Genomic DNA, 25,362 nt, shown 5'->3' on the forward strand with positions numbered 1-25,362 from the left:
TCCTGACTAGATGCTGAACCACCTCAGCTGACTCCTTTCGACACGAAGGAGCAGCGACTCGACTCCAAGCTCCCCCCTGATGTCCGAGCTCCTTACCCTATCTCTAAGGCTGAGCCCGGCCACCCTGCGGAGGAAGCTCATTTCGGCCGCTTGTATCCGAGATCTCGTTCTTTCGGTCACGACCCAGAGTTCGTGACCATAGGTGAGGGTTGGAACATAGACCGACCAGTAAATGGACTCAACAAGACGGACCGGTACAGCGCCTGTGTTACAGCTGCAGCTCTCTTTGTAATCGTCCAAAATAATGTTAAGTGTGTGTATATTTCCAAGTCACTGCCTGGTGGACACAGCGGTGCCTGCTCACCTGTAAACACTGCCAGTGTTACTGGACTGGACACCTGGTCCAGGAGCTGCTTGAAGCCACATCTAAACGGACCCTTTGTATAACACACTATTACCAAGTATTATTAGCAGAAAATACAAGTACTCAGACCTCATCAGTGATGTCATCGTGATGTCACAGCTTTGTCGATCAGTGCCCCCCAGCTGGGTGTGACCTCATCAGCGTATCTGTGTGTGTGCTGAAATATTACTGGCTGCTTACATAACGGCTCAGAGTCGTCCATAGATTACCTGGAGGGCTTTTTCTGAAACTCATTGTAAAGTTGAACTTTCAGAATAAAACCCCTCCAGGTAAAGTTGAACTTTCAGCAGAACCCAGAGTGATGTCACAGACAGTGATGATGTCAGAATGTTTTATTACTGTAAAGAATTACAGAGAGTATTGATAACATCACAGCAATATATATATTAGCCCCGCCCCCAAATTGTTAGAGCTTCAATAAAAAGCACCAATCACTGCTGACTGCAGCATGCCTACCCCAGAGGCATTCTGGGTAACACAGTTACTGATTCTGTAGATAGAACATCTGCTTTAAGCCCTGAGGTTCGAGAGATGATGACGCAACAAGGAGATGGTCCAGGTCTGCCTGCAAGACTCAACTCAGGGCATAAAATACAGATAACACATTTACTTCATATGGGCTTTAAAATTATAATAATAAAACTGAATTGATAAACCGCAGAAAGCATCTATTAATAAATCTATCGACTGTGTCAAACTGATTGAGTTATTCATATTTAACCCAGGAAGGTATTTGGGAAACCTTCACAGATCCAGAAAGAGAAAACACTACTGAGCATGTGCAGACCGCAGTCTGGACAGGAAGTAGATCTCTGGAGTTCAGCAGGTTCACAGGTAACAAGAGAAGAAGAAGAAAAGGAACATTCCACCCGTTAAATAAAGAAATCAAGCCAAATCATGAAAACAGGTTTGTTAAAATAAAGGCTACTTTATGAGACACGCTAGCTCCGCCCACCTTCTGGTTAGCTCCGCCCCCTCTCGGCAGGATCGGCTGATCAAAAGCATTGTGGGAGATTTAATGATCATTATAGACCGTCTCTTTAAGACAAAGTATGAACATTTGGTCAAATTAAAATCCAAAATCAATAAAGTAAAGTTACACAGCAAGACATGAATGTGAAAGATACAAATCAAAACAGATCAATAACCGAGTCCATCGATTAAGAGTGAAACTGAACAGAGATCAATAGATCGTGAAAACAATCAGAAGCTCAGATTTAGTCACTGAAAGAAAAGCTGTTCTGATGAAGACAGTGAGTCGGCTGAAAGCTCCGGACTCTGGAGTCTAAACCATGGAAGGGTTGATCAGTGGCTTCTGGATCCTGATTGGAGGAGAGCTGGTGATGTCACGGGAAAGAAGGCGGCGGTGATGGTGAGGTTGTGCAGCGTTAAAGTGACTCCAAGAGGAAAAGCATGGTCATCATCATCAACATCATCATCATCATCACATCTGGAAGAAAAACAGAACGAAACTAAAGAGACTGGACCCCACAAACTAAAGAGACTGGACCCCACAAACTAAAGAGACTGGACCCCACAAACTAAAGAGACTGGACCCCACAAAGTGCACTCACCTGTTCAGCAGCCTTGAGCAGCCACTTCTCTTTGTCTCCGCCCACCTTCATGCAGGAGAACAGGTCGCAAACGAAGGGCAGCGCCAGGCGCTCCTGTCAGGAAGCAACGAGCAGAGGAACATTTTAACAGGCTGTTAACACACTGCTGGACCCTGCAGGTCCGTGCTGGACCCTGCAGGTCCGTGCTGGACCCTGCAGGACCCTGCAGGACCGTGCTGGACCCTGCAGGACCGTGCTGGACCCTGCAGGACCCTGCAGGACCGTGCTGGACCCTGCAGGTCCGTGCTGGACCCTGCAGGACCCTGCAGGTCCGTGCTGGACCCTGCAGGTCCGTGCTGGACCCTGCAGGACCCTGCAGGACCGTGCTGGACCCTGCAGGTCCGTGCTGGACCCTGCAGGACCCTGCAGGACCGTGCTGGACCCTGCAGGACCGTGCTGGACCCTGCAGGACCGTGCTGGACCCTGCAGGACCCTGCAGGACCGTGCTGGACCCTGCAGGACCGTGCAGGTCCTGTTACCTGAGCCTGGCTCCTCTTCTTCAGCAGCCATTTGTCCTCCTCCTCAGCTGGGTGGGTCTGACCTCCTGACCCCAGAGTCTTTTCTGGGAGCACCCAGAGACCTGGGTCCAGAGGGCTTTGGAACAGAGATGAGACCTGGGATCTGGCCTTCTCCTCCTCAGGAGCCACCCAGGTGTTGGGTGGGTGGAGCCAGGCTTCCAGGATGGCCTGCACCTGAGGAACGACATTACATTAATTTAGCTGACTTAACCCCGCAGAACCGCTACGGGTCTTAAGGGTCTTGCCCAAGGACACGTCGACATGAGCTAGTGGAGCTGGGGATCGAACCACCGACCCTCTGAGTGAAGGATGGACTGTCCTCACTTTAAAGACCTGCTAGATTAATCAATAACGGAAATAATTGATTAATTTAGAAGAAAAGGCCGTCGACTGATGACGAAAGAAAGAAAGTTCACCTTCTGTTCCTGCTCTGTGTGGTGCAGGGTGGCCGGGGCCTCCTTCACGAGGGGTGGGGCTCCATGGGCAGTGGGCGGGGCCAGAGAGACTCCGTTCTTGTCTCTCCCATCCTGCTTGAGCAGCCAGAGGCTCAGAGCTTCTCCCCCACAGTTCTCCTCACAGACGCAGGAGGAGAAGGAGGCGCAGACCTCGTTGGCCCTGCAGGTCTGCTGCACCGGCACCGCCTGCTGAAGCCACGCCTCCAGGTTCACCGGCGGGGCCTTCAGGCACTTGAGTTGGCCCAGGTTCTCAATCTCCAGGGCCTTGGTGGTCTGGCAGCAGGAGGAGCAGTCGGCGGTGGGGCGGCTGGACCCCATCAGCCAGGCCCCTGAAGACCAGCCGTCCTGGAACGGCTTCAGAACCCGCCGCCACTGCTCTGCGTCCGACGCGGTCTCCATGGCAGCAGTGGGAGGGGTGAGGAGCCAGTCGCTCAGCTCCTCCCCCTCCTCAGGAGCGATGGTGCATTCTGATTCGTCGAGCTTCTCGATGGAGAAGGAGGAGCTGCAGCTGCTGTCGGTCCGCTCCCTGCCGACGGGGGTCTGGTCCTGGAGGAGCCAGGCCTCCAGGTCCCGGATCTGACCCCAGGCCTGCAGGAAGTCCACAGAGGCCAGGACGGGACAGGAAGTCTGACACAAACACACAGGAAGTCAGTCCATCAGGGAGCCAAGTAAACACATTGGTATTTTTGTTATTGTCAACATCAAACACCACTCAGTCCAACTGGGAGGCGGAGCTTCTATCGATAACCAACAGGAGCGAGGCGTTTCTCTCACCTTGCTGTCCTTGTGAGCCATCAGCCAATCCTGAGGGTTCTTGCTGGCCTGGTAACCAATAGGAGCGCTACTTGATGGAGGTGCTCCCATCAGCCAGTCGCTCAGAGATCCAGACTCCATCTTCTGATGAGACAACACGTCACCTTTCTGCTTCTTACAAAAGGTCTGATCCAGGGACGGCATTACTTATAATGTCATAACATCTCCTTACTCTATCTCTAAGGCTGAGCCCTACAGAGGAAACTCATTTCGGCCGCTTGTATCCGAGACCTCGTTCTTTGGGTCACGACCCAGAGTTCGTGACCATAAGTGAGGTTGGAACGTAGACCACGGTCCAAGGGGGAAAACAGGACCACATCATCTGCGAACAGCAGAGAGGCGATCCCGAGACTCCCGAACCTGACGTTCTCCACCCCCTGCTGCGTCTAGATATCCTGTCTATGAAGGTCAGGAACAGGACCGGTGGTAAAGGGAAGCCTGGTGGAGGCCAACACCCACCAGCAACGGGTCCAGCACCCCATACTCCCGCAGCACCCCCCACAAAAACCCTGAGGAACCCGGTCAAAAGCCTTCTCCAAGTCAACAGAGCACATGTAGCAGTCTACATGTGCTCTGTTGACTTGGAGAAGGCCGGGGCAAAACTCCCAGGACCCCTCCAGTAGTCTTTGAGGGTAAAGAGCTGGTCCACGACCGGGACGGAATCCACACTGCTCGTCTTGAATCTGAGGTTCAACAAGCACCCTGGAGCCTCCTCTCAGCACCCTGGGAGGAGCCTCCTCTCAGCACCCTGGGAGGAGCCTCCTCTCAGCACCCTGGGAGGAGCCTCCTCTCAGCACCCTGGGAGGAGCCTCCTCTCAGCACCCTGGGAGGAGCCTCCTCTCAGCACCCTGGCAAAAGCTTTCCCCGGGAGGATGAGCAGTGATACCCTGATCGTTTACACTCTCCGGTCCCACTTCTTGAAGATGAACCAGCACCCCGGTCATCAGTCCATGTTCCCGACCCCTATGCGACATTGAAGAGGCGTGTCAGCCAAGACAGCCCAACAACGTCCAGCGCCTTCAGCATCTCAGGGTCTCATCCCCCCGGTGCCACCAAGGAGCTTTGACTACCTTAGTGGCCTCCAGCAGGGATATGGGTGAGACCCCCAAGTCTTCAGGCGCTGCCCCCTCTCCAGGAGACATGTTGACCGGGTTTAGGAGTTCCTCAAAGTGCTCTTTCCACCACCCGACGATGCCCTAGTCCGGGTCAGCAGGGCCCTTCTTTCCCTTCCTGAGCCGTCGGATGGTTTCCCAGAACCTCCTTGAGGAACAGGAAGTCCTTCTCGATGGCCTCCCTGAACTCCTCCATGCCCGAGTGCTAGCATCACAGTTGCAGCCCTTCTGGCCTGCTGGTACCCGTCAGCTGCTTCAGGAGACCCCTGGTCCCACCAGGCCCAAAGGCCTCCTTCAGCTGGACGGCTTCCCTCACCCCCAGTGTTCACCACCGGGTTCTTTGGTTGCCACCACGACACCGATGACCTTCTGACCACAGCTCCGATAATATAAATCGCTATATTCTGTAGATATTCTGCATTTCATTATTCTTATGTCTATTAAAGTTCAGGTTGTGCAAGGTCAGTTTAACAAATACTTTCTGTGAGAAAAGTCTGGTTATCTGTTCCTCAAGGTTCCTCGCTTTGGACCACAACACTCACACCTGTTATCAGTATGTTGACATTAGGGAAGCAGACCGGTCGTTGCGTTCCAGCCTTGTGAGAACATGATTCTCCTCCTCTTAGAAATGTTAGAGCCAATAGAAATGTTAGATGTTCATGACGGAAAACCGTGTATTAAAGAGCAAACTTCTGGCTGTTCGGGTGTTTTTTGGACGGTCAACCTGCGTGTTGACTGGACGACTCCCTGATGTCAAGACTGCCGCTTGTTACTTTACTGGTGATCAAGGAAAATAAATTCCGAGAACGAGAGAAGTTGTTTGACTAGGTTCTTCCGGACGCTACACCAGGCATCCAATAATTAGCATGGCTAGCATAGAGGTCCAATAACAAAACACCTCTCTGGTTCAGATCAGCAAGCCGTTCCTCCCCATCACCTCCAGGTTTCTCTGTCATTGCCCACGTGAGCGTTGAAGTCTCCCAGGAGAACTCTGTCACAACAACAATGTCAATTCTGAAAGCTGCTTTTTTCCTCTGAAGTTTGAGCTGTAAGAAACATTTCACAAGATTAAACAGGTCTACCTGCTGGGGGAACTTACCTGTTTCTTGGCAGCTGTTGGACCGCTCTGAGAGGACACGGCGCTCTGAGAGGACACAGAGGACACGGCGCTCTGAGAGGACACGCCCTCCACCAGCTGCAAACAGGAGGTACAGAGAACACCTGGTCATCATCATCATCACGTCTACACAACACCTTTGTGTACCTCTATACTTGTCCAGCTATCTTTGTGAGGACCAATTGAAGTTGTAGACCCTCAGTGAGGACATTTCTGGAAAGCCCTCTGAAGGCCTTTTGATGAGTCTGGTATTAGAGGTGTGAAGAGATGTCCTCACAAAGATAGCAGAACAGGGTCGTGGGTGGTTACCTGCGCCGTGATGCGGCCGAACGAGGTGATGGCCTGTCTCAGAGAGCGGCTATCGGCGTGGAAGCTCATCTCAGGCGTTTCCTCAGGAGTCAGACTCAGAGAGGACAACCTGCACACAGGGGGGGGGGTCACCATGAGCACCTTCCTCACCACCCTCATCCTCACCTATTGATCAATGAGGGGAAGTTACTTCTCCAGGCAGCTCGTCAGCTGGTTGTTGTTGTTGTTCTGCAGCTGATGGACGATCACATCAAACTGTCCTCGGAGCTGCAAAACAAAGACCAGTAAACACCGGACTACCAGCAGTGGAGCCCAGTAGAAACCAGTAGAGCCCAGCAGAACCCAGTGGAAACCAGTAGAGACCAAACAGAACTCAGAGGAAACCAGTGCTTAATCCAGTAAAGTCCAGAAGAAACCAGTAGAATCCAGTGGAAACCAGTGCTTACCCAGTAGAAACCAGTGGAAACCAGTGCTTACCCAGTGCAGCTGGTGCAGCTGCTGCTGCAGAGTTTCAGTCTTCACTTGTTCCAGAAGCTCGATTTGTCCGAGCAGCCAAACCTCTCGACAGCGTAGCGCCTCCTGCTGGCGACTCACACTGCTCTGCAGCGCCGCACGCACCTGAGACAGGTGAGAGACAGGTGAGAGACATAGAACAGGTGAGACATAGAACAGGTGAGACATAGAACAGGTGAGACACGGTGAGTGCTGAGAGCCACTATGGAGCATCGGAAAGGAAATGGTGAAAATCCAAACATGCCAATGACCTGCTCGCCTATCACTCTCTCCTCTGTCCTTATCTCCTTCTTTCCTCTGTCCTTATCTCCTTCTTTCCTCTATCCTTATAGACCTTTCTGCTGCCTTTGACACAGTGAACCACCAGATCCTTATCTCCTCCCGCCAGGACCTTGGTATCTCAGGCTCGCTCTCTCCCTCTTCTCATCCTACCTTAACGACCACCTACCGGGTAACTTGGAGAGGATCTGTGTCTGAACCTTGTCCTCTCACTACTGGAGTCCCTCAAGGCTCTGTCCTGGATCCTCTCCTCTTCTCTCTGAACCTTGTCCTCTCACTACTGGAGTCCCTCAGGGCTCTGTCCTGGATCCTCTCCTCTTCTCTCTGAACCTTGTCCTCTCACTACTGGAGTCCCTCAGGGCTCTGTCCTGGATCCTCTCCTCTCTGAACCTTGTCCTCTCACTACTGGAGTCCCTCAGGGCTCTGTCCTGGATCCTCTCCTCTCTGAACCTTGTCCTCTCACTACTGGAGTCCCTCAGGGCTCTGTCCTGGATCCTCTCCTCTTCTCTCTGAACACCAACTCTCTGTCATTCTCTCGCATGTCTTTTCCTACCATATCTATGCTGATGACACCTAACTGATCCTCTGGTTTCCCCCATCAGAATCACAGGTAGCAGCAGGATCTCTGCTGTCTGACATGTCAGTGATGTCACACAGCACCAGAACATTAACCCTGACGAGACTGAACTGATAGCACTTTGTAGTTTTACTTTATTAAAGAAATTGTACTTTCTTGATTCTTGTTGTTCCGAGTTTGTCCTCATGGTTTAATGTAAATCACTTTGGATTAAAGCGTCAGCTAAATGAAATGTAATGAGACAGGTGAGAGATTAATCAACAAGACATCACACTGAGCTTCAACATGGAGGCAGATTTACCTGGAGAAGAGTCCACGAGAGTCCACTAGACTACAACAGAGTCCACTAGACTACAACAGAGTGTACTCTCAGAGAATGAACTCAACGCTTTCTATTCACTCTTTTATATATGTGTGTGTGTGTCTCTCTCTCTCACTCACACACACACTCTCACACACTCACACACACACACACACACACAGGGCGGGGCTTCCTGTGCACATGTAAACACACAGGTGAGGAGGAGGATGAAGGTCTGACCTCTCTGGTGTTCTCTCTCAGCTGCTGCTCGGCCTTCACCACGCCGCTGATGGCGTCCTCCAGCTGATCCTGAGCCAGTCGGCACTGCTGCAGCCCGCCGGCCTCCATCCTGCAGGACACAGGACACAGGACACAGGAAGCACAGCGTCAGAGTGGACCGGTCCACGAGGATCTGGACTGAAGGTGAATCAACACCTGGCTGGTGACCCCTCAGGTGAGTCCTGACCACGCAGGCGAGTCCTGACAAAGGAGGGTTTATGGCTCAGCCTGACTCCAGATTAGTGTTGAGCCAGCTGCATTGTGCTCCAATGGGATTGAGCCACTGGGATTAGACCAGTCATCCAGCAGCTATTCTGAGCCCAGCTGGACCACCACTGGTACCTGGGGGGGGGGGGGGGGGGGGGAGAGTGGCCTATGTCACACGTGGGCGTGGCCTATGTCACACGTGGGCGTGGCCTATCAGCTGACTATCAGCTTTAAACACTCAGCTGATAGGAGCCTCAGGTCCACTAGCCCTTCTGCTGAGGAAGCTAAGAGGGTTAGCTCCTTTAGCATAGGAAACACTGGACCTTCCTTTACCAAAGGAAAGGAACATCAATGCTTCCTCACTTAGCTCTTTTAGCATAGGAAACACTGGACCTTCCTTTACCAAAGGAAAGGATCTTCAATGCTTCCTCACTTAGCTCTTTTAGCATAGGAAACACTGGACCTTCCTTTACCAAAGGAAAGGATCTTCAATGCTTCCTCACTTAGCTCTTTTAGCATAGGAAACACTGGACCTTCCTTTACCAAAGGAAAGGAGCTTCAATGCTTCCTCACTTAGCATAGGAAACACTGGACCTTCCTTTACTAAAGGAAAGGAGCTTCAATGCTTCCTTAATTAGCTCCTTTAGCATAGGAAACACTGGACCTTCCTTTACTAAAGGAAAGGAGCTTCAATGCTTCCTTACTTAGCTCCTTTAGCATAGGAAACACTGGACCTTCCTTTACTAAAGGAAATGAGCTTCAATGCTTCCTCACTTAGCTCTTTTAGCATAGGAAACACTGGACCTTCCTTTACCAAAGGAAAGGAGCTTCAATGCTTCCTCACTTAGCATAGGAAACACTGGACCTTCCTTTACTAAAGGAAAGGAGCTTCAATGCTTCCTTACTTAGCTCCTTTAGCATAGGAAACACTGGACCTTCCTTTACTAAAGGAAAGGAGCTTCAATGCTTCCTTACTTAGCTCCTTTAGCATAGGAAACACTGGACCTTCCTTTACTAAAGGAAAGGAGCTTCAATGCTTCCTTACTTAGCTCCTTTAGCATAGGAAACACTGGACCTTCCTTTACTAAAGGAAATGAGCTTCAATGCTTCCTCACTTAGCTCTTTTAGCATACGCACACACACACACCTCCGCCATCACGGCCGGCCAGCCCGCACGTACACCCGCGCTGTGTCGTCACGCGCCAGCTGGCCCCGCTGATAGCTTCATATCAGTTAGCTCGTGGCGTTATCAGCTGGCGCGTGCGGTCCGAACCAACACGTCACACTGCGTCCACCGCCAGGTCCGCGGGGTAAGAGGTCAGGGCCGCAGACCCCGTCACATTACAGAGCACCATCATGTGTATACATGTATAAAACACGAGGTCACGTGCCAGCCGACTGAGCCGAACCACACAGAGGGCACTAGTGCCGTGTATACATCCGCTGAAACGCAGCACGGCGAGACCAGTACCGGTACAACGGGACGGTTTCTGGAGCGGGTCTGGTTCCAGAGTCTTCTCCCTGAACACGTGACCCTGGGCCTCTATGACGCGATGATTGGGCCGTTTTAAAGAAGCACGTTCAGGTTATGAACGTGTTTCTCTGAGTCACGAGTTCTTAAGACGTGTTATTCTTTATTGTTAACACCAGCTGGAGGTCAGCGCGTGTTTTTAGCTCGAGGAGCTAAAGTTAGCTCACGAACACGGAGCCGTCGGTCGGTAAACTCACCGCGAGCCGTTGGTCTGAACCCGCAGCGTCGACGTCATCGACCTCGAGGTGGTTGTGTTTGTCCGCGAGGAGAAGAAGAGCTTAGTGCGTGTGTTTCCTCCAGCTGCGGCCCGAAGTCACCACCACGTCAGGGAAACACACAACACAGGGAGCGCGAGTCTCGCGAGATTCCGCGAGGGGTCGTGGAGCGGGAGCGCGACGTGCTGCTGCTGCTGCTTAGTTTATTCAGAAAAGATATGTTAATGTATTTAGGTGTTTCTTATTGACAATGTATGAAATGTTACATGTGCTATTGTTGAATAAATAATTATACAAATTTAAAAAGCGGAATTGTTTACTTTATATATTCACTATTTCCGCTTCCACGGTGCGTCGCTGATTGTGACGTCATCACGCTCCTACGTGCAGGCGGAGTCAGAGCCTGTGGGGTTTGTGACGTCATCATGCTCCTACGTGCAGGCGGAGTCGGAGCCTGTGGGGTTTGTGACGTGCTTTAGAGACGGAAACGTCGCTTTTCATCGCTTCTGTGTGAAATAACGTCCGTTAGAGACGAACACGGGGAACCGGGACGATGTCTGCGGACTCCGGCAACAGGAACACGAACACGGAACCGTGGGGAAGCTTCGATGACAACATCATCCAGGTAAACCTCACTAGCCTGATGGCTAGCTAAGTAGTGCACTAGTTAGTGCACTAACTAGTGCACTAACTAGTGAACTAACTAGCCAGCTTCCTACCGGGATAATGAATCAATCCAGCGTGAGCTAACGGCGATAGCTGCTGCAGCTGAGCAGGTAAACACTCCTGCATGACGTCATGCAAGTAAACACACCGGTGTTCCGGGTTACCAGGCGGCCCAGTCACCTGGAGACGTTGCGTATCTCTGTTGCCATGTCAACCTTCTCCATACAGAGTCTCGTCTAAACATACCAGACTAGACGAGAGTCTTTAGTCTGGTCTAAACATACCGGACTATGAATGATGAATGAGTCCGGTAAAGTTGGAAAGAGATTCACAGATTCGGACTTCCCGGATCAATAACTCTTTCGCTAAACGGTGCTACAACACAAACGATACCTCTCTGTAATCGTAGTGATGCAGACAACAAGCTACAACCTTCATTTTACAAAAACGGGTCGTTCTCCGAGCTGTACGGATAACGCTGGTCTCCGTGCAGCCGGCTGTGAGACGAGTGCGCACAGGGGCGCAGGGACCGTCTGCAAAGTGCAACGCAGAAAATACATACAACAAAAATAATCAGTGACTTCACTATTATGAATTGTAGCATTACCAAAATAATTTCATACACGAAGCCCATTGGTGTATTACAGTTGTTATTTTGAAGAAATATGATTTCTATGAATTTCTATTAATATCCAATTAATATTAATATTCAATAGGGTCACAGTAATACAGTTGAAAAAGACAAAAATCATGTCATACATCATTGGGCTCCACCTTGTTGTACTACAGTTGTCCTTTTGAAGAAATATGATTTCTTTGAATTTTTTATGAATTATCTTTAATATTTAATTAATATTAATATGCTATAGCGTCACAGTAATACAGTTTAAAAAGGCAAAAATCATGTCCTACATCAGTGGGCTCTCCCTTGTTGTACTACAGTTGTTCTTTTGAAGAAATATAATTTCTATGTTTTTTTAATAATATTTATTAATATTTAATTAATATTAATATGCAATAGCGTCACAGTAATACAGTTTAAAAAGGCAAACATCATTTCCTACATCAGTGGGCTCCCCCTTGGTTTACTACAGTTGTCCTTTTGAAGAAATATCATTTATATGTTTTTTTAATAATATTTAATTAATATTAACATGCAATAGCGTCACAGTAATACAGTTTAAAAAGACAAAAATCATGTCCCAGATCAGCGGGCTCCCCCTTGGTGTACTACAGTTGTCCTTTTGAAATATCATTATATAAATTATATTTCTATATATTAATTAATATTAATTAAATGTTAAAAATAATTCATAAAAAATCAAAGAAATCATATTTCTTTAAAAGTACAACTGTAGTACAACAAGGGGGAGCCCAATGATGTAAAACATGATTTGTCTTTTTAAACTGTATTACTGTGACGCTATTGCATGTTAATATTAATTAAATATTAATAAGTATTATTAAAAAAACATATAAATGATATTTCTTCAAAAGGACAACTGTAGTGCACCAAGGGGGAGCCCACTGATGTAGGAAATTATGTTTGCCTTTTTAAACTGTATTACTGTGACGCTATTGCATATTAATTGAATATTAATATTAATAAAAAATCATAGAAATGCTATTTCTTCAAAAGAACAACTGTAGTGCAACAAGTGGGAGCCCAATGATGTATGACATGATTTTTGTCTTTTTAAACTGTATTACTGTGACGCTATTGCATATTAATATTAATTAAATATTAATAAATATTATTAAAAAAACATATAAATTATATTTCTTCAAAAGGACAACTGTAGTACACCAAGGGGGAGCCCGCTGATCTAGGACAGATTTTTGTCTTTTTAAACTGTATTACTGTGACGCTATTGCATATTAATATTAATAAATATTATTAAAAAAACATATACATTATATTTCTTCAAAAGGACAACTGTTGTACACCAAGGGGGAGCCCACTGATGTAGGAAATGATGTTTGCCTTTTTAAACTGTATTACTGTGACGCTATTGCATATTAATATTAATAAAAATATTAATAAAAAATCATAGAAATGATATTTCTTCAAAAGAACAACTGTAGTACAACAAGGGAGAGCCCACTGATGTAGGACATGATTTTTGCCATGATTTTTGCCTTTTTAAACTGTATTACTGTGACGCTATAGCATATTAATATTAATTAAATATTAAAGATAATTCATAAAAAATTCAAAGAAATCATATTTCTTCAAAAGGACAACTGTAGTACAACAAGGTGGAGCCCAATGATGTAGGAAATTATTTTTGTCTTTTTCAACTGTATTACTGTGACCCTATTGAATATTAATATTAATTGAATATTAATAGAAATTCATAGAAATCATATTTCTTCAAAATAACAACTGTAATATACCAAGGGGAAGCCCATTGGTGTATGCAATTATTTTGGTAATGCTACAATTCATAATAGTGAAGTCACTGATTATTTTTGTTGTATGTATTTTCTGCGTTGCACTTTGCAGACGGTCCCTGCGCCCCTGTGCGCACTCGTCTCACAGCCGGCTGCACGGAGACCAGCGTTATCCGTACAGCTCGGAGAACGACCCGTTTTTGTAAAATGAAGGTTGTAGCTTGTTGTCTGCATCACTACGATTACAGAGATGTATCGTTTGTGTTGTAGCACCGTTTAGCGAAAGAGTTATTGATCCGGGAAGTCCGAATCTGTGAATCTCTTTCCAACTTTACCGGACTTGATGAATGATGGTGCAGTTCTACTCCGCCATCGTTGAGTCCATCCTCTGCTCCTCCATCACTGTCTGGCACGCTGCAGCCACTGCCAAGGACAAGGCCGGGCTGCAGCGCATCATCCGCTCTGCGGAGAGGTGATTGGCTGCAATTTGCCATCCCTCCAGGTCCTGTCCACTTCCAGGTCACTGAAGCGGGCAAGAAAGATCGCAGCTGACCCCTCTCACCCTGGAGGAGGCTGAGGTCCATCAGGACTAAGACCTCACGCCACACTAACAGTTTCTTTCCGTCGGCAGTCGGGCTCATCAATAGAGCCGGGTTCCCCACTGACTGACTATCACAGGACTATTCTCGGACCATTCTTTCGGACCATTTATTTTTATTTTTATTCCTTTCTCTCGTCCTACCGGTCACTCCACATACGCCACATACACTTAACTTTAACTTAACTTAAACGCACACGTCACTTTAAAATGCCACATACACTTAACTTTAATACACTTAATACATACACTTAACTTTAACTTAAACACACACGTCACTTTAACACACACTTAAATTAATGTTATCTGTTGTCTGAGCACTTTATCCTTATCTGATTTAGACTTTTTGCACTGTTGCTGTCGTTGATTGTTGTTTGTCTCGTCTAATGTCTAATGTACGCACCTTCCGCCTGACTAAATTCCTCGTCTGTGCAAACATTCCTGGCAATAAACGGTTTCTGATTCTGATTCTGATTCTGACTAGACGAGAGTCTTTAGTCTGGTCTAAACATACCGAGACGTGTGAGACACAAGTCCAGAAGGCATGTTGAGAAACGGCCCTACTGTACATACATGTGCGTGACCTTTGACCTGCAGGGCGGTGGCTCGGCCGTCATCGACATGGAGAACATGGACGACACATCGGGCTCCAGCTTCGAGGACATGGGGGAGCTGCACCAGAGGATGAAGGAGGAGGAGGAGGTCACCGAGGAGGCCGCCGCCACCGAGGACCACGAGGACGGGGACTTCCTGGGCATGAAGGGGCTGAAGGGACAGCTGGGCCGACAGGTGGCAGACGAGGTGAGTCTCCTGGGCATGAAGGGGTTAAAGGGACAGCTCAGGTGTGTCTTACCTGTGTGGTGCGTTCAAGTGTCTCTTACCTGTGTGGTGCGTTCAGGTGTGTCTTACCTGTGTGGTGCGTTCAGGAGTGTCTTACCTGTGTGGTGTGTTCAGGTGTGTCTTCCCTGTGTGGTGCGTTCAGGAGTGTCTTACCTGTGTGGTGCGTTCAGGTGTGTCTTCCCTGTGTGGTGCGTTCAGGAGTGTCTTCCCTGTGTGGTGCGTTCAGGAGTGTCTTACCTGTGTGGTGCGTTCAGGTGTGTCTTACCTGTGTGGTGCGTTCAGGTGTCTCTTACCTGTGTGGTGTGTTCAGGTGTGTCTTACCTGTGTGGTGTGTTCAGGTGTCTCTTACCTGTGTGGTGCGTTCAGGTGTCTCTTACCTGTGTGGTGTGTTCAGGTGTGTCTTACCTGTGTGGTGCGTTCAGGTGTGTCTTACCTGTGTGGTGCGTTCAGGTTTCTCTTACCTGTGTGGTGCGTTCAGGTGTCTCTTACCTGTGTGGTGCGTTCAGGAGTGTCTTACCTGTGTGGTGCGTTCAGGTGTGTCTTACCTGTGTGGTGCGTTCAGGTGTCTCTTACCTGTGTGGTGTGTTCAGGTGTGTCTTACCTGTGTGGTGTGTTCAGGTGTCTCTTACCTGTGTGGTGCGTTCAAGTGTCTCTTACCTGTGTGGTGTGTTCAGGTGTGTCTTACCTGTGTGGTGCGTTCAGGTGTGTCTTACCTGTGTGGTGCGTTCAGGTTTCTCTTACCTGTGTGGTGCGTTCAGGTGTCTCTTACCTGTGTGGTGCGTTCAGGTGTCTCTTACATGTGTGGTGCGTTCAGGTGACTCTTACCTGTGTGGTGCGTTCAGGTGACTCTTACCTGTGTGGTGCGTTCAGGTGACTCTTACCTGTGTGGTGGGTTCAGGTGTGTCTTACCTGTGTGGTGCGTTCAGGAGTGTGGTGCGTTCAGGAGTGTCTTACCTGTGTGGTGCGTTCAGGAGTGTCTTACCTGTGTGGTGCGTTCAGGTGTGTCTTCCCTGTGTGGTGCGTTCAGGAGTGTCTTCCCTGTGTGGTGCGTTCAGGAGTGTCTTACCTGTGTGGTGCGTTCAGGTGTGTCTTACCTGTGTGGTGCGTTCAGGTGTCTCTTACCTGTGTGGTGTGTTCAGGTGTGTCTTACCTGTGTGGTGTGTTCAGGTGTCTCTTACCTGTGTGGTGCGTTCAAGTGTCTCTTACCTGTGTGGTGTGTTCAGGTGTGTCTTACCTGTGTGGTGCGTTCAGGTGTGTCTTACCTGTGTGGTGCGTTCAGGTTTCTCTTACCTGTGTGGTGCGTTCAGGTGTCTCTTACCTGTGTGGTGCGTTCAGGAGTGTCTTACCTGTGTGGTGCGTTCAGGTGTGTCTTACCTGTGTGGTGCGTTCAGGTGTCTCTTACCTGTGTGGTGTGTTCAGGTGTGTCTTACCTGTGTGGTGTGTTCAGGTGTCTCTTACCTGTGTGGTGCGTTCAAGTGTCTCTTACCTGTGTGGTGTGTTCAGGTGTGTCTTACCTGTGTGGTGCGTTCAGGTGTGTCTTACCTGTGTGGTGCGTTCAGGTTTCTCTTACCTGTGTGGTGCGTTCAGGTGTCTCTTACCTGTGTGGTGCGTTCAGGTGTCTCTTACATGTGTGGTGCGTTCAGGTGACTCTTACCTGTGTGGTGCGTTCAGGTGACTCTTACCTGTGTGGTGCGTTCAGGTGACTCTTACCTGTGTGGTGGGTTCAGGTGTGTCTTACCTGTGTGGTGCGTTCAGGAGTGTGGTGCGTTCAGGAGTGTCTTACCTGTGTGGTGCGTTCAGGAGTGTCTTACCTGTGTGGTGTGTTCAGGTGTCTCTTACCTGTGTGGTGCGTTCAAGTGTCTCTTACCTGTGTGGTGTGTTCAGGTGTGTCTTACCTGTGTGGTGTGTTCAGGTGTCTCTTACCTGTGTGGTGCATTCAAGTGTCTCTTACTTGTGTGGTGCGTTCAGGTGTGTCTTACCTGTGTGGTGTGTTCAGGTGTGTCTTACCTGTGTGGTGCGTTCAAGTGTCTCTTACCTGTGTGGTGCGTTCAAGTGTCTCTTACCTGTGTGGTGCGTTCAAGTGTCTCTTACCTGTGTGGTGCGTTCAGGTGTGTCTTACCTGTGTGGTGCGTTCAAGTGTCTCTTACCTGTGTGGTGCGTTCAGGTGTGTCTTACCTGTGTGGTGCGTTCAGGAGTGTCTTACCTGTGTGGTGTGTTCAGGTGTGTCTTCCCTGTGTGGTGCGTTCAGGAGTGTCTTACCTGTGTGGTGCGTTCAGGTGTGTCTTCCCTGTGTGGTGTGTTCAGGTGTGTCTTCCCTGTGTGGTGCGTTCAGGTGTGTCTTCCCTGTGTGGTGTGTTCAGGTGTGTCTTCCCTGTGTGGTGCGTTCAGGAGTGTCTTACCTGTGTGGTGCGTTCAGGTGTGTCTTACCTGTGTGGTGCGTTCAGGTGTCTCTTACCTGTGTGGTGTGTTCAGGTGTGTCTTACCTGTGTGGTGTGTTCAGGTGTCTCTTACCTGTGTGGTGCGTTCAAGTGTCTCTTACCTGTGTGGTGTGTTCAGGTGTGTCTTACCTGTGTGGTGCGTTCAGGTGTGTCTTACCTGTGTGGTGCGTTCAGGTTTCTCTTACCTGTGTGGTGCGTTCAGGTTTCTCTTACCTGTGTGGTGCGTTCAGGTGTCTCTTACCTGTGTGGTGCGTTCAGGTGACTCTTACCTGTGTGGTGCGTTCAGGTGACTCTTACCTGTGTGGTGCGTTCAGGTGACTCTTACCTGTGTGGTGGGTTCAGGTGTGTCTTACCTGTGTGGTGCGTTCAGGAGTGTGGTGCGTTCAGGAGTGTCTTACCTGTGTGGTGCGTTCAGGTGTGTCTTACCTGTGTGGTGTGTTCAGGTGTCTCTTACCTGTGTGGTGCGTTCAAGTGTCTCTTACCTGTGTGGTGTGTTCAGGTGTGTCTTACCTGTGTGGTGTGTTCAGGTGTCTCTTACCTGTGTGGTGCATTCAAGTGTCTCTTACTTGTGTGGTGCGTTCAGGTGTGTCTTACCTGTGTGGTGTGTTCAGGTGTGTCTTACCTGTGTGGTGCGTTCAAGTGTCTCTTACCTGTGTGGTGCGTTCAAGTGTCTCTTACCTGTGTGGTGCGTTCAGGTGTGTCTTACCTGTGTGGTGTGTTCAGGTGTCTCTTACCTGTGTGGTGCATTCAAGTGTCTCTTACTTGTGTGGTGCGTTCAGGTGTGTCTTACCTGTGTGGTGTGTTCAGGTGTGTCTTACCTGTGTGGTGCGTTCAAGTGTCTCTTACCTGTGTGGTGCGTTCCAGTGTCTCTTACCTGTGTGGTGCGTTCAGGTGTGTCTTACCTGTGTGGTGCGTTCAGGTTTCTCTTGCCTGTGTGGTGCGTTCAGGTGTCTCTTACCTGTGTGGTGCGTTCAGGTGTCTCTTACATGTGTGGTGCCTTCAGGTGACTCTTACCTGTGTGGTGCGTTCAGGTGACTCTTACCTGTGTGGTGCGTTCAGGTGTCTCTTGCCTGTGTGGTGCGTTCAGGTGTCTCTTACCTGTGTGGTGCGTTCAGGTGTCTCTTACATGTGTGGTGCGTTCAGGTGACTCTTACCTGTGTGGTGCGTTCAGGTGACTCTTACCTGTGTGGTGCGTTCAGGTGTGGCAGGCGGGGAAGCGGCAGGCCTCCAGAGCCTTCAACCTGTACGCCAACATCGACATCCTGCGGCCTTACTTTGACGTGGAGCCGGTGCAGGTCCGCAGCAGGTAGGACTTCCTTTTTCCTCCACTTCCTGTTTCCTTTCAGCTGTTTCCTGCTCAGTCGGATGCTAACTGCTAACTGTCTCTTCTCAGGCTGATGGAGTCCATGATACCTGTCCGCATGATCAACTTCCCCCAGGTACTGCCGCTTCCTGTCTCTCTCAGAAACACAAACCAGCTCCATAAGGATTTTCACAATAAGAGCTTCGGTTCAGTCCTCTGACAGCTTGTACTTCCTGTAGAAGATCGCAGGTGAGCTGTACGGCCCTCTGATGCTGGTCTTCACCCTGGTGGCCATCCTGCTGCACGGCATGAAGACCTCGGACACCGTCATCGTAAGAGCTTCCTGTAGACTCTTCATAATGAACCCCGTGAACACCAAGGCCGGCTCCTGGTGGCTGCTGGTGACTGTTGGTGGCTCCTGGCGGCTGCTAGTGGCTGCTGGTGGCTGCTGGTGGCTGCTAGTGGCTGCTGGTGGCTGCTGGTGGCTGCTGGTGGCTCCTGGTGGCTCCTGGTCGCTTCTGGTGGCTGCTGGTGGCTCCTGGTGGCTGCTGGTGGCTGCTAGTGGCTGCTGGTGGCTGCTGGTGGCTGCTAGTGGCTGCTGGTGGCTGCTGGTGGCTGCTAGTGGCTCCTGGTGGCTGCTGGTGGCTGCTGGTGGCTGCTGGTGGCTGCTAGTGGCTGCTGGTGGCTGCTGGTGGCTGCTAGTGGCTCCTGGTGGCTGCTGGTGGCTGCTAGTGGCTCCTGGTGGCTGCTGGTGGCTGCTAGTGGCTGCTGGTGGCTGCTGGTGGCTGCTGGTGGCTGCTAGTGGCTGCTGGTGGCTGCTGGTGGCTGCTGGTGGCTGCTGGTGGCTGTTGGTGGCTGCTAGTGGCTGCTGGTGGCTCCTGGTAGCTGCTGGTGGCTGCTGGTGGCTGCTGGTCGCTTCTGGTGGCTCCTGGTGGCTCCTGGTGGCTGCTGGTGGCTCCTGGTGGCTGCTGGTGACTGTTGGTGGCTCCTGGTGGCTGCTAGTGGCTGCTAGTGGCTGCTAGTGACTTCATGATTTGTTAAAATGCTTGTTTTGTGAATGAGTCTGGTTTAACCGATGCTTTGATCTCTCTCTCTCTCTCTCAGAGGGAGGGTACTCTGATGGGAACCGCGATAGGAACTTGTTTTGGTTACTGGCTCGGTGTTTCCTCCTTCATTTACTTCCTGGCTTATCTGGTGAACGCTCAGATCACCATGCTGCAGATGCTCTCCCTGCTGGTCAGTGGCAGTACTGCAAGTACACACAGTACACACTCAGTACTGCAACTATACACACAGTACACGCTCAGTACTGCAATTACACACACTGTACTGCAAGTACACACAGTACTGCAACTACACACACAGTACACACTCAGTACTGCAACTACACACAGTACACACTCAGTACTGCAAGTACACACAGCACACACACATTTCTGCAACTACACACTTTATACACATAGTACTGTAAATACACACACTCTTCAAGTTTTGGAACCACAGTTCCCATGATGCTTTGAGGGATGTAAACAGGAAGTCCCATGATGCTTTGAGGGATGTAAACAGGAACTATAATATTGATTCAGTGAGTTCTGCTTCGTAGTGACATCACTTCCTCTCTCCTGTCGCCAGGGTTACGGTCTGTTCGGCCACTGCGTCGTCCTCCTCGTGTCCTACAACATCCACTTCCACTTCCTGTTCTACGCGCTCTGGCTGCTGTGTGGAGGACTGTCCACTCTGCGCATGGTGAGGACTGCGTTTCCCATCAGCCCCTCTGTTGTCCTGAGCTCTCCCCTGTGTCCTGTGACCTGTGTCCCGTCTCCTGTCTCCAGTCTCCTGTGTCCTGTGTCCCATCTCCTGTCTCCCGTCTCCTGTGTCCCATCTCCTGTCTCCTGTCTCCTGTGTCCCGTCTCCTGTCTCCTGTGTCCTGTCTCCTGTGTCATGTCTCCTGTATCCCGTCTCCTGTCTCCTGTGTCCCGTCTCCTGTGCCCCGTCTCCTGTATCTCGTCTCCTGTGTCCCGTCTCCTGTCTCCTGTGTCCCGTCTCCTGTCTCCTGTGCCCCGTCTCCTGTCTCCTGTGTCCCGTCTCCTGTCTCCTGTGCCCCGTCTCCTGTATCTCGTCTCCTGTGTCCCGTCTCCTGTCAACTGTATCCTGTGTCCCGTCTCCTGTCTCCTGTGTCCCGTCTCCTGTCTCCTGTGTCCCGTCTCCTGTATCCCGTCTCCTGTCTCCTGTATCCCGTCTTCTGTGTCCCGTCTCCTGTGTCCCGTCTCCTGTCAACTGTATCCTGTCTCCTGTGTCCTGTCTCCTGTGTCCCGTCTCCTGTCAACTGTGACCTGTCTCCTGTCTCCTGTGTCCTGTGTCCTGTGACCTGTATACTGTGTCCCGTCTCCTGTCTCCTGTGTCCCGTCTCCTGTGTCCTGTGTCCCGTCTTCTGTGTCCTGTCTCCTGTCTCCTGTATCCTGTCTCCTGTGTCCCGTCTCCTGTGTCCCGTCTCCTGTCAACTGTGACCTGTCTCCTGTCTCCTGTGTCCTGTGACCTATGACCTGTGTCCCGTCTCCTGTGTCCCGTCTCCTGTGTCCCGTCTCTTGTGTCCTGTGACCTGTCTCCTGTGACCTGTCTCCTGTGTCCTCAGGTAGCGGCCCTGCTGTCCCGTACGGTGGGACAGACTCCTCGCCTGCTCCTCTGTGGGACTCTGTCCGTCCTCCACATGCTGTTCCTGCTCTACCTCCACTTTGCCTACCACAAGATCGTTGAAGGTCAGACTCCTTTACTGAGGTCATGAGCCCTGTGTGTGTGTGCGTGTGTTTGTGTATCTGTCAATGTCTGTGTGTCTGTGTGTGTGTGTCTGTCTGTCAGTGTGTGTGTGTGTGTCTGTCAGTGTTTGTGTGTGTCTGTGTGTCTGTATGTGTGTGTCTGTCAGTGTGTGTGTGTGTCTGTGTGCGTGTGTCTGTGTGTGTGTGTGTGTCTGTGTGTGTGTGTGTGTGTGTGTGTGTGTGTGTGTGTGAGACCTCCTGTCTTCGTTTTGTGTCAGAGTGAGACCTCCTGTCGTTGTGGTTTCAGGGCTGCTGGACTCTCTGGAAGGACCCAACATGGCTCCCATGCAGCGGGTGGCCAGAGACGTGCCTGAGCTGAGTGTGAACGCCACAGTGAGGAGCCTGGTGCCGCTACTGAGGGCCTACTGAGGGCCCACTGAAGGCATAATGAAGGCCCACTGAGGGCCCACTGAGGGCATAATGAAGGCCTACTGAGGGCCCACTGAGGGCCCACTGAAGGCATAATGAAGGCCCACTGAGGGCCCACTGAGGGCCCACTGAGGGCCTACTGAAACATCTTCATGTCTGTATCTTCTATATTCTTTCTGTCTGTAATATTTTCCTGGTCGGTCATATTTAAAGTTTCTGAACAAAAACTCCAATAAACTCTTTTAACACATTTTTGTTTGTACATTTTTCTTTATATTTTAATGTTTTATACTCAAATAATCATGATAAATAATGATTTATCATGGAAGTCAGTATTTGTTCAACATATAATCACACTTGTTTGTTTAAACATATAACTATCATAATATAACTATCACTAATGTTAAACAAATAACTATCACTAACGTTAAACATAACTACCACAAACGTTAAACAAATAACTATCACTAACATTAAACATAACTATCACTAATGCTAAACATATAACTATCACAAACATTAAACGTATTACTATAAACATATAACTATCACTAACGTTAAACATGTAACTCATAACTATCACTAACGTTAAACATATAACTATCACTAACGTTAAACATGTAACTCATAACTATCACTAACGTTAAACATAACTATCACTAACGTTAAACATATAACTATCGCTAACGTTAAACATATAACTATCACTAACGTTAAACAAATAACTATCACTAACGTTAAACAAATAACTATCACTAACGTTAAACAAATAACTATCACTAACGTTAAACATAACTATCACTAACGTTAAACATATAACTATCATATAACTATCGCTAACGTTAAACATATAACTATCAATAACGTTAAACCTATAACTATCACTAACGTTAAACATATAACTATCACTAACGTTAAACAAATAACTATCACTAACGTTAAACATATAACTATCACTAACGTTAAACATATAACTATTATATAACTATCACTAAAGGTGCGATCTGTTCAGGGACCAAGTGAGGTCTTTAGTAATGTGGAGTCCCAGGAATGTGATGCTGTCCACCCTCTCACCTCCTCCCCACGTATGTAGAGTGGAGAGGGTGTGGTCTTCCTGGAGTCCACCATGACTTCCTTGGTCTTGGTGGTGTTCAGGACCAAATAAATAAAGGAGCTATGAACTTGCTCTAGTTCCTGGTACATGTGAGTCTTGTCCTGTGAAGAAAAAGTCTCTTCCAATAGCCCACCTTCAATAAGACACGCCCACCTTCAATAAGACACGCCCATATTCAATAAGACACGCCCTCCTTCAATAAGACATGACCTACTTCAATAAGACACGCCCTCCTTCAATAAGACACGCATACCTTCAATAAGACACGTCTACCTTCAATAAGACACGCCCGCCTTCAATAAAACATGTCTACCTTCAATAAGACACGCCCTCCTTCAATAAGACACGTCTACCTTCAATAAGACACGCCTACCTTCAATAAGACACACAGACCTTCAATAAGACACGCAGACCTTCAATAAGACACGCAGACCTTCAATAAGACACGCCTACCTTCAATAAGACACACAGACCTTCAATAAGACACGCAGACCTTCAATAAGACACGCAGACCTTCAATAAGACACGCCTACCTTCAATAAGACACACAGACCTGCAATAAGACACGCAGACCTTCAATAAGACACGCCTACCTTCAATAAGACACGCCCTCCTTCAATAAGACACGCCTACCTTCAATAAGACACGCAGACCTTCAATAAGACACGCCTACCTTCAATAAGACATGCTCTCCTTTTATAAGATACGCCCTCCTTTAATAAGACACACCCTCATTTTATAAGACACACCCTCCTTCAATAAGACACATCTACCTTCAATAAGACACACAGACCTTCTACAAGACACACCTACCTTCAATAAGACACGCCCTCCTTTTATAAGACACGCCCTCCTTTAATAAGACACACCCTCCTTCAATAAGACACGTCTGCCTTCAATAAGACACGCCTATCTTCAATAAGACATGCCCTCCTTTTATAAGACACGCCCTCCTTCAATAAGATACTTCTACCTTCAATAAGCCACGCCCTCCTTCAATAAGACACGTCTACCTTCAAAAAGACACGCCTACCTTCAAAAAGACACGTCTACCTTCAATAAGACACGCCCTCCTTCAATAAGATACGTCTACCTTCAATAAGCCACCTTCAATAACACACGCCCACCTCCGATAAGACACGCCTACCTTCAATCAGAGGCTGAGGAGCCTGAGCTCATCCAATTAGAGCAGAGAAAGAATAACGTGTCTACAGCGCTGCACCTGCGAGGCCTCGATCAGGCCCCACAGAACACGGTTCCGGTACGTGCGTCTGACGTCACCGCGCAGAGCTTCATTTACATCCAGCGCGGGAAAACGCGGCTCAAACAGTAGAGAGAAAGAGAGAGAGAGGCAGACACACACACACACACACACACAGACACACACAGGCAGACAGATGAAAGTGTATTTCTGCGGCAGCGTGCGCGGCGGCAGAGAGGACGTGCGCGTGTACCGGAGGATCGTAGAGAAGCTGCAGAGCTACGGGCGCGTGCTGAGCGAGCACGTGAGCTGCAGCGAGATCAGCGAGACAGGTACGCGCACGCACACACGCATTCCAGTTATGATTATTGTTATTGTTATTGATCAGAATCAGTTGAACAGAAGTCGGGTCAGCATTACATCCGGGTGATGAGGCTCGTTCAAAGAGCCGCGTCATCAGTGGGCGTGGTCAAAAACATAGAACAGTCCTTTCCTGTTAGATCTGTAGGCTACTTGTAGTTTACAGACCTCGTTCTGATTTATTCATGTGTTCATAAATGCATATTCATGTATAAATGTGTAGCTGCATCCTTTGTTCTGTGAAATACATGACTACTGGTTTAGATATGTATTGTATAAATAATCTTTATTATTATCAACATCACAAGATGTGTTTTTAGATAAGTATTAAACTACACATAAATAATAATGTTCTACAACCAGTGTTGGGGTAACGAGTTACAAAGTAACGGATTACAGTAACGTAATTACTTTTATAAGTAACGAAGTAAAGTAACGCATCACACCCAACATATTGTAACTACACTACTTTACTAGACCTCAGTAACGCGCGTTCCTGCGTTACTGAAGACATGTGTACCAGTCCGAAAAGTTCTCTTTTAGCGGCGCGCGAGTCACACGACACTTCCTGATGAACAGCCAATCACAGAACTCCATCTGAGTGATCTGAGTGACGTAGCTGCTGGTGCGTAGAAGGAGGGAAGCGGGGAATGGAGGAGACGGAGACGGAGAGCCCGGATCCACCTGGGAGGTTCTCTCCAGGTTCCCCAGGATTAAGGATATTGCAAAGCAATACAACACTCAATACCATCAAGTGCACCTGTCTGTAATGACGTGGAGCTTCTAATGAGGACAAGACACGTCTGTATGAACGGACTCCCTCTACTGGTGAACTGCAGCATTACAACTGTTACAGCATTGAGAACGCGCTCTTGCACCAGACATGTTTATATTTTCCATTAGTTAGTCAACAAGCACGTATCGTTGTACTTTATGCCTTCAAAGTAAAAGCACTTCCTGTTTACATGCTCTTCACAATAAGAGTAAATCATGTAATAAAACA

The 25,362-nt window shown here is 48.9% G+C and overlaps 3 protein-coding genes across 3 annotated transcripts in view; 2 read left to right on the plus strand and 1 right to left on the minus strand.

Moving 5' to 3' along the window:
- Window positions 1–747: 747 nt before the first annotated feature.
- ncoa4 (nuclear receptor coactivator 4) lies at window positions 748–10,386 on the minus strand. Its single transcript, XM_079230071.1, has 11 exons — window positions 10,246–10,386; window positions 8,272–8,380; window positions 6,839–6,979; window positions 6,552–6,628; window positions 6,362–6,470; window positions 6,035–6,130; window positions 3,785–3,907; window positions 2,972–3,637; window positions 2,517–2,729; window positions 1,999–2,091; window positions 748–1,874 (listed from the first exon to the last, which is right to left on the minus strand). The coding sequence occupies exons 1-11, from the start codon at window positions 10,281–10,283 to the stop codon at window positions 1,869–1,871; spliced, it is 1,671 nt and encodes a 556-aa protein (XP_079086197.1). The 5' UTR covers window positions 10,284–10,386; the 3' UTR covers window positions 748–1,868.
- Window positions 10,387–10,730: 344 nt separating this feature from the next.
- yipf3 (Yip1 domain family, member 3) lies at window positions 10,731–21,925 on the plus strand. Its single transcript, XM_079229687.1, has 9 exons — window positions 10,731–10,888; window positions 14,519–14,722; window positions 18,399–18,505; window positions 18,593–18,638; window positions 18,742–18,834; window positions 19,607–19,738; window positions 20,135–20,248; window positions 21,135–21,258; window positions 21,563–21,925. The coding sequence occupies exons 1-9, from the start codon at window positions 10,817–10,819 to the stop codon at window positions 21,682–21,684; spliced, it is 1,014 nt and encodes a 337-aa protein (XP_079085813.1). The 5' UTR covers window positions 10,731–10,816; the 3' UTR covers window positions 21,685–21,925.
- A 2,223-nt stretch (window positions 21,926–24,148) lies between these two features.
- Window positions 24,149–25,362, plus strand: part of dnph1 (2'-deoxynucleoside 5'-phosphate N-hydrolase 1) — a 3,342-nt gene continuing 2,128 nt past the window's right edge. The window contains exon 1 of the mRNA XM_079230037.1: window positions 24,149–24,331. Within this exon, the coding sequence (XP_079086163.1) occupies window positions 24,196–24,331 (136 nt within the window). The 5' untranslated portion in view covers window positions 24,149–24,195. The remainder of the gene's footprint in view (window positions 24,332–25,362) is intronic.

This window comes from Taurulus bubalis (genome assembly GCF_910589615.1).
Source record: "Taurulus bubalis genome assembly, chromosome: 14".
NCBI lineage: Eukaryota > Metazoa > Chordata > Actinopteri > Perciformes > Cottidae > Taurulus > Taurulus bubalis.

Bases quoted from the DNA above. Each gene is read 5' to 3' on its own strand.
- ncoa4 (XM_079230071.1), bottom strand. From the start codon at position 10,283: ATGACGTCGACGCTGCGGGTTCAGACCAACGGCTCGCG. The intron at 6,629-6,838 runs GTAAGCACTGGT...TTTGTTTTGCAG, and splicing joins AGCTGCACCAGCTGCACTGG to CTCCGAGGACAGTTTGATGT. The intron at 6,471-6,551 runs GTAACTTCCCCT...CCCTGTGTGCAG, and splicing joins CTGACGAGCTGCCTGGAGAA to GTTGTCCTCTCTGAGTCTGA.
- yipf3 (XM_079229687.1), top strand. From the start codon at position 10,817: ATGTCTGCGGACTCCGGCAACAGGAACACGAACACGGAACCGTGGGGA. The intron at 18,835-19,606 runs GTAAGAGCTTCC...TCTCTCTCTCAG, and splicing joins AGACCTCGGACACCGTCATC to AGGGAGGGTACTCTGATGGG. The intron at 21,259-21,562 runs GTCAGACTCCTT...TTGTGGTTTCAG, and splicing joins CTACCACAAGATCGTTGAAG to GGCTGCTGGACTCTCTGGAA.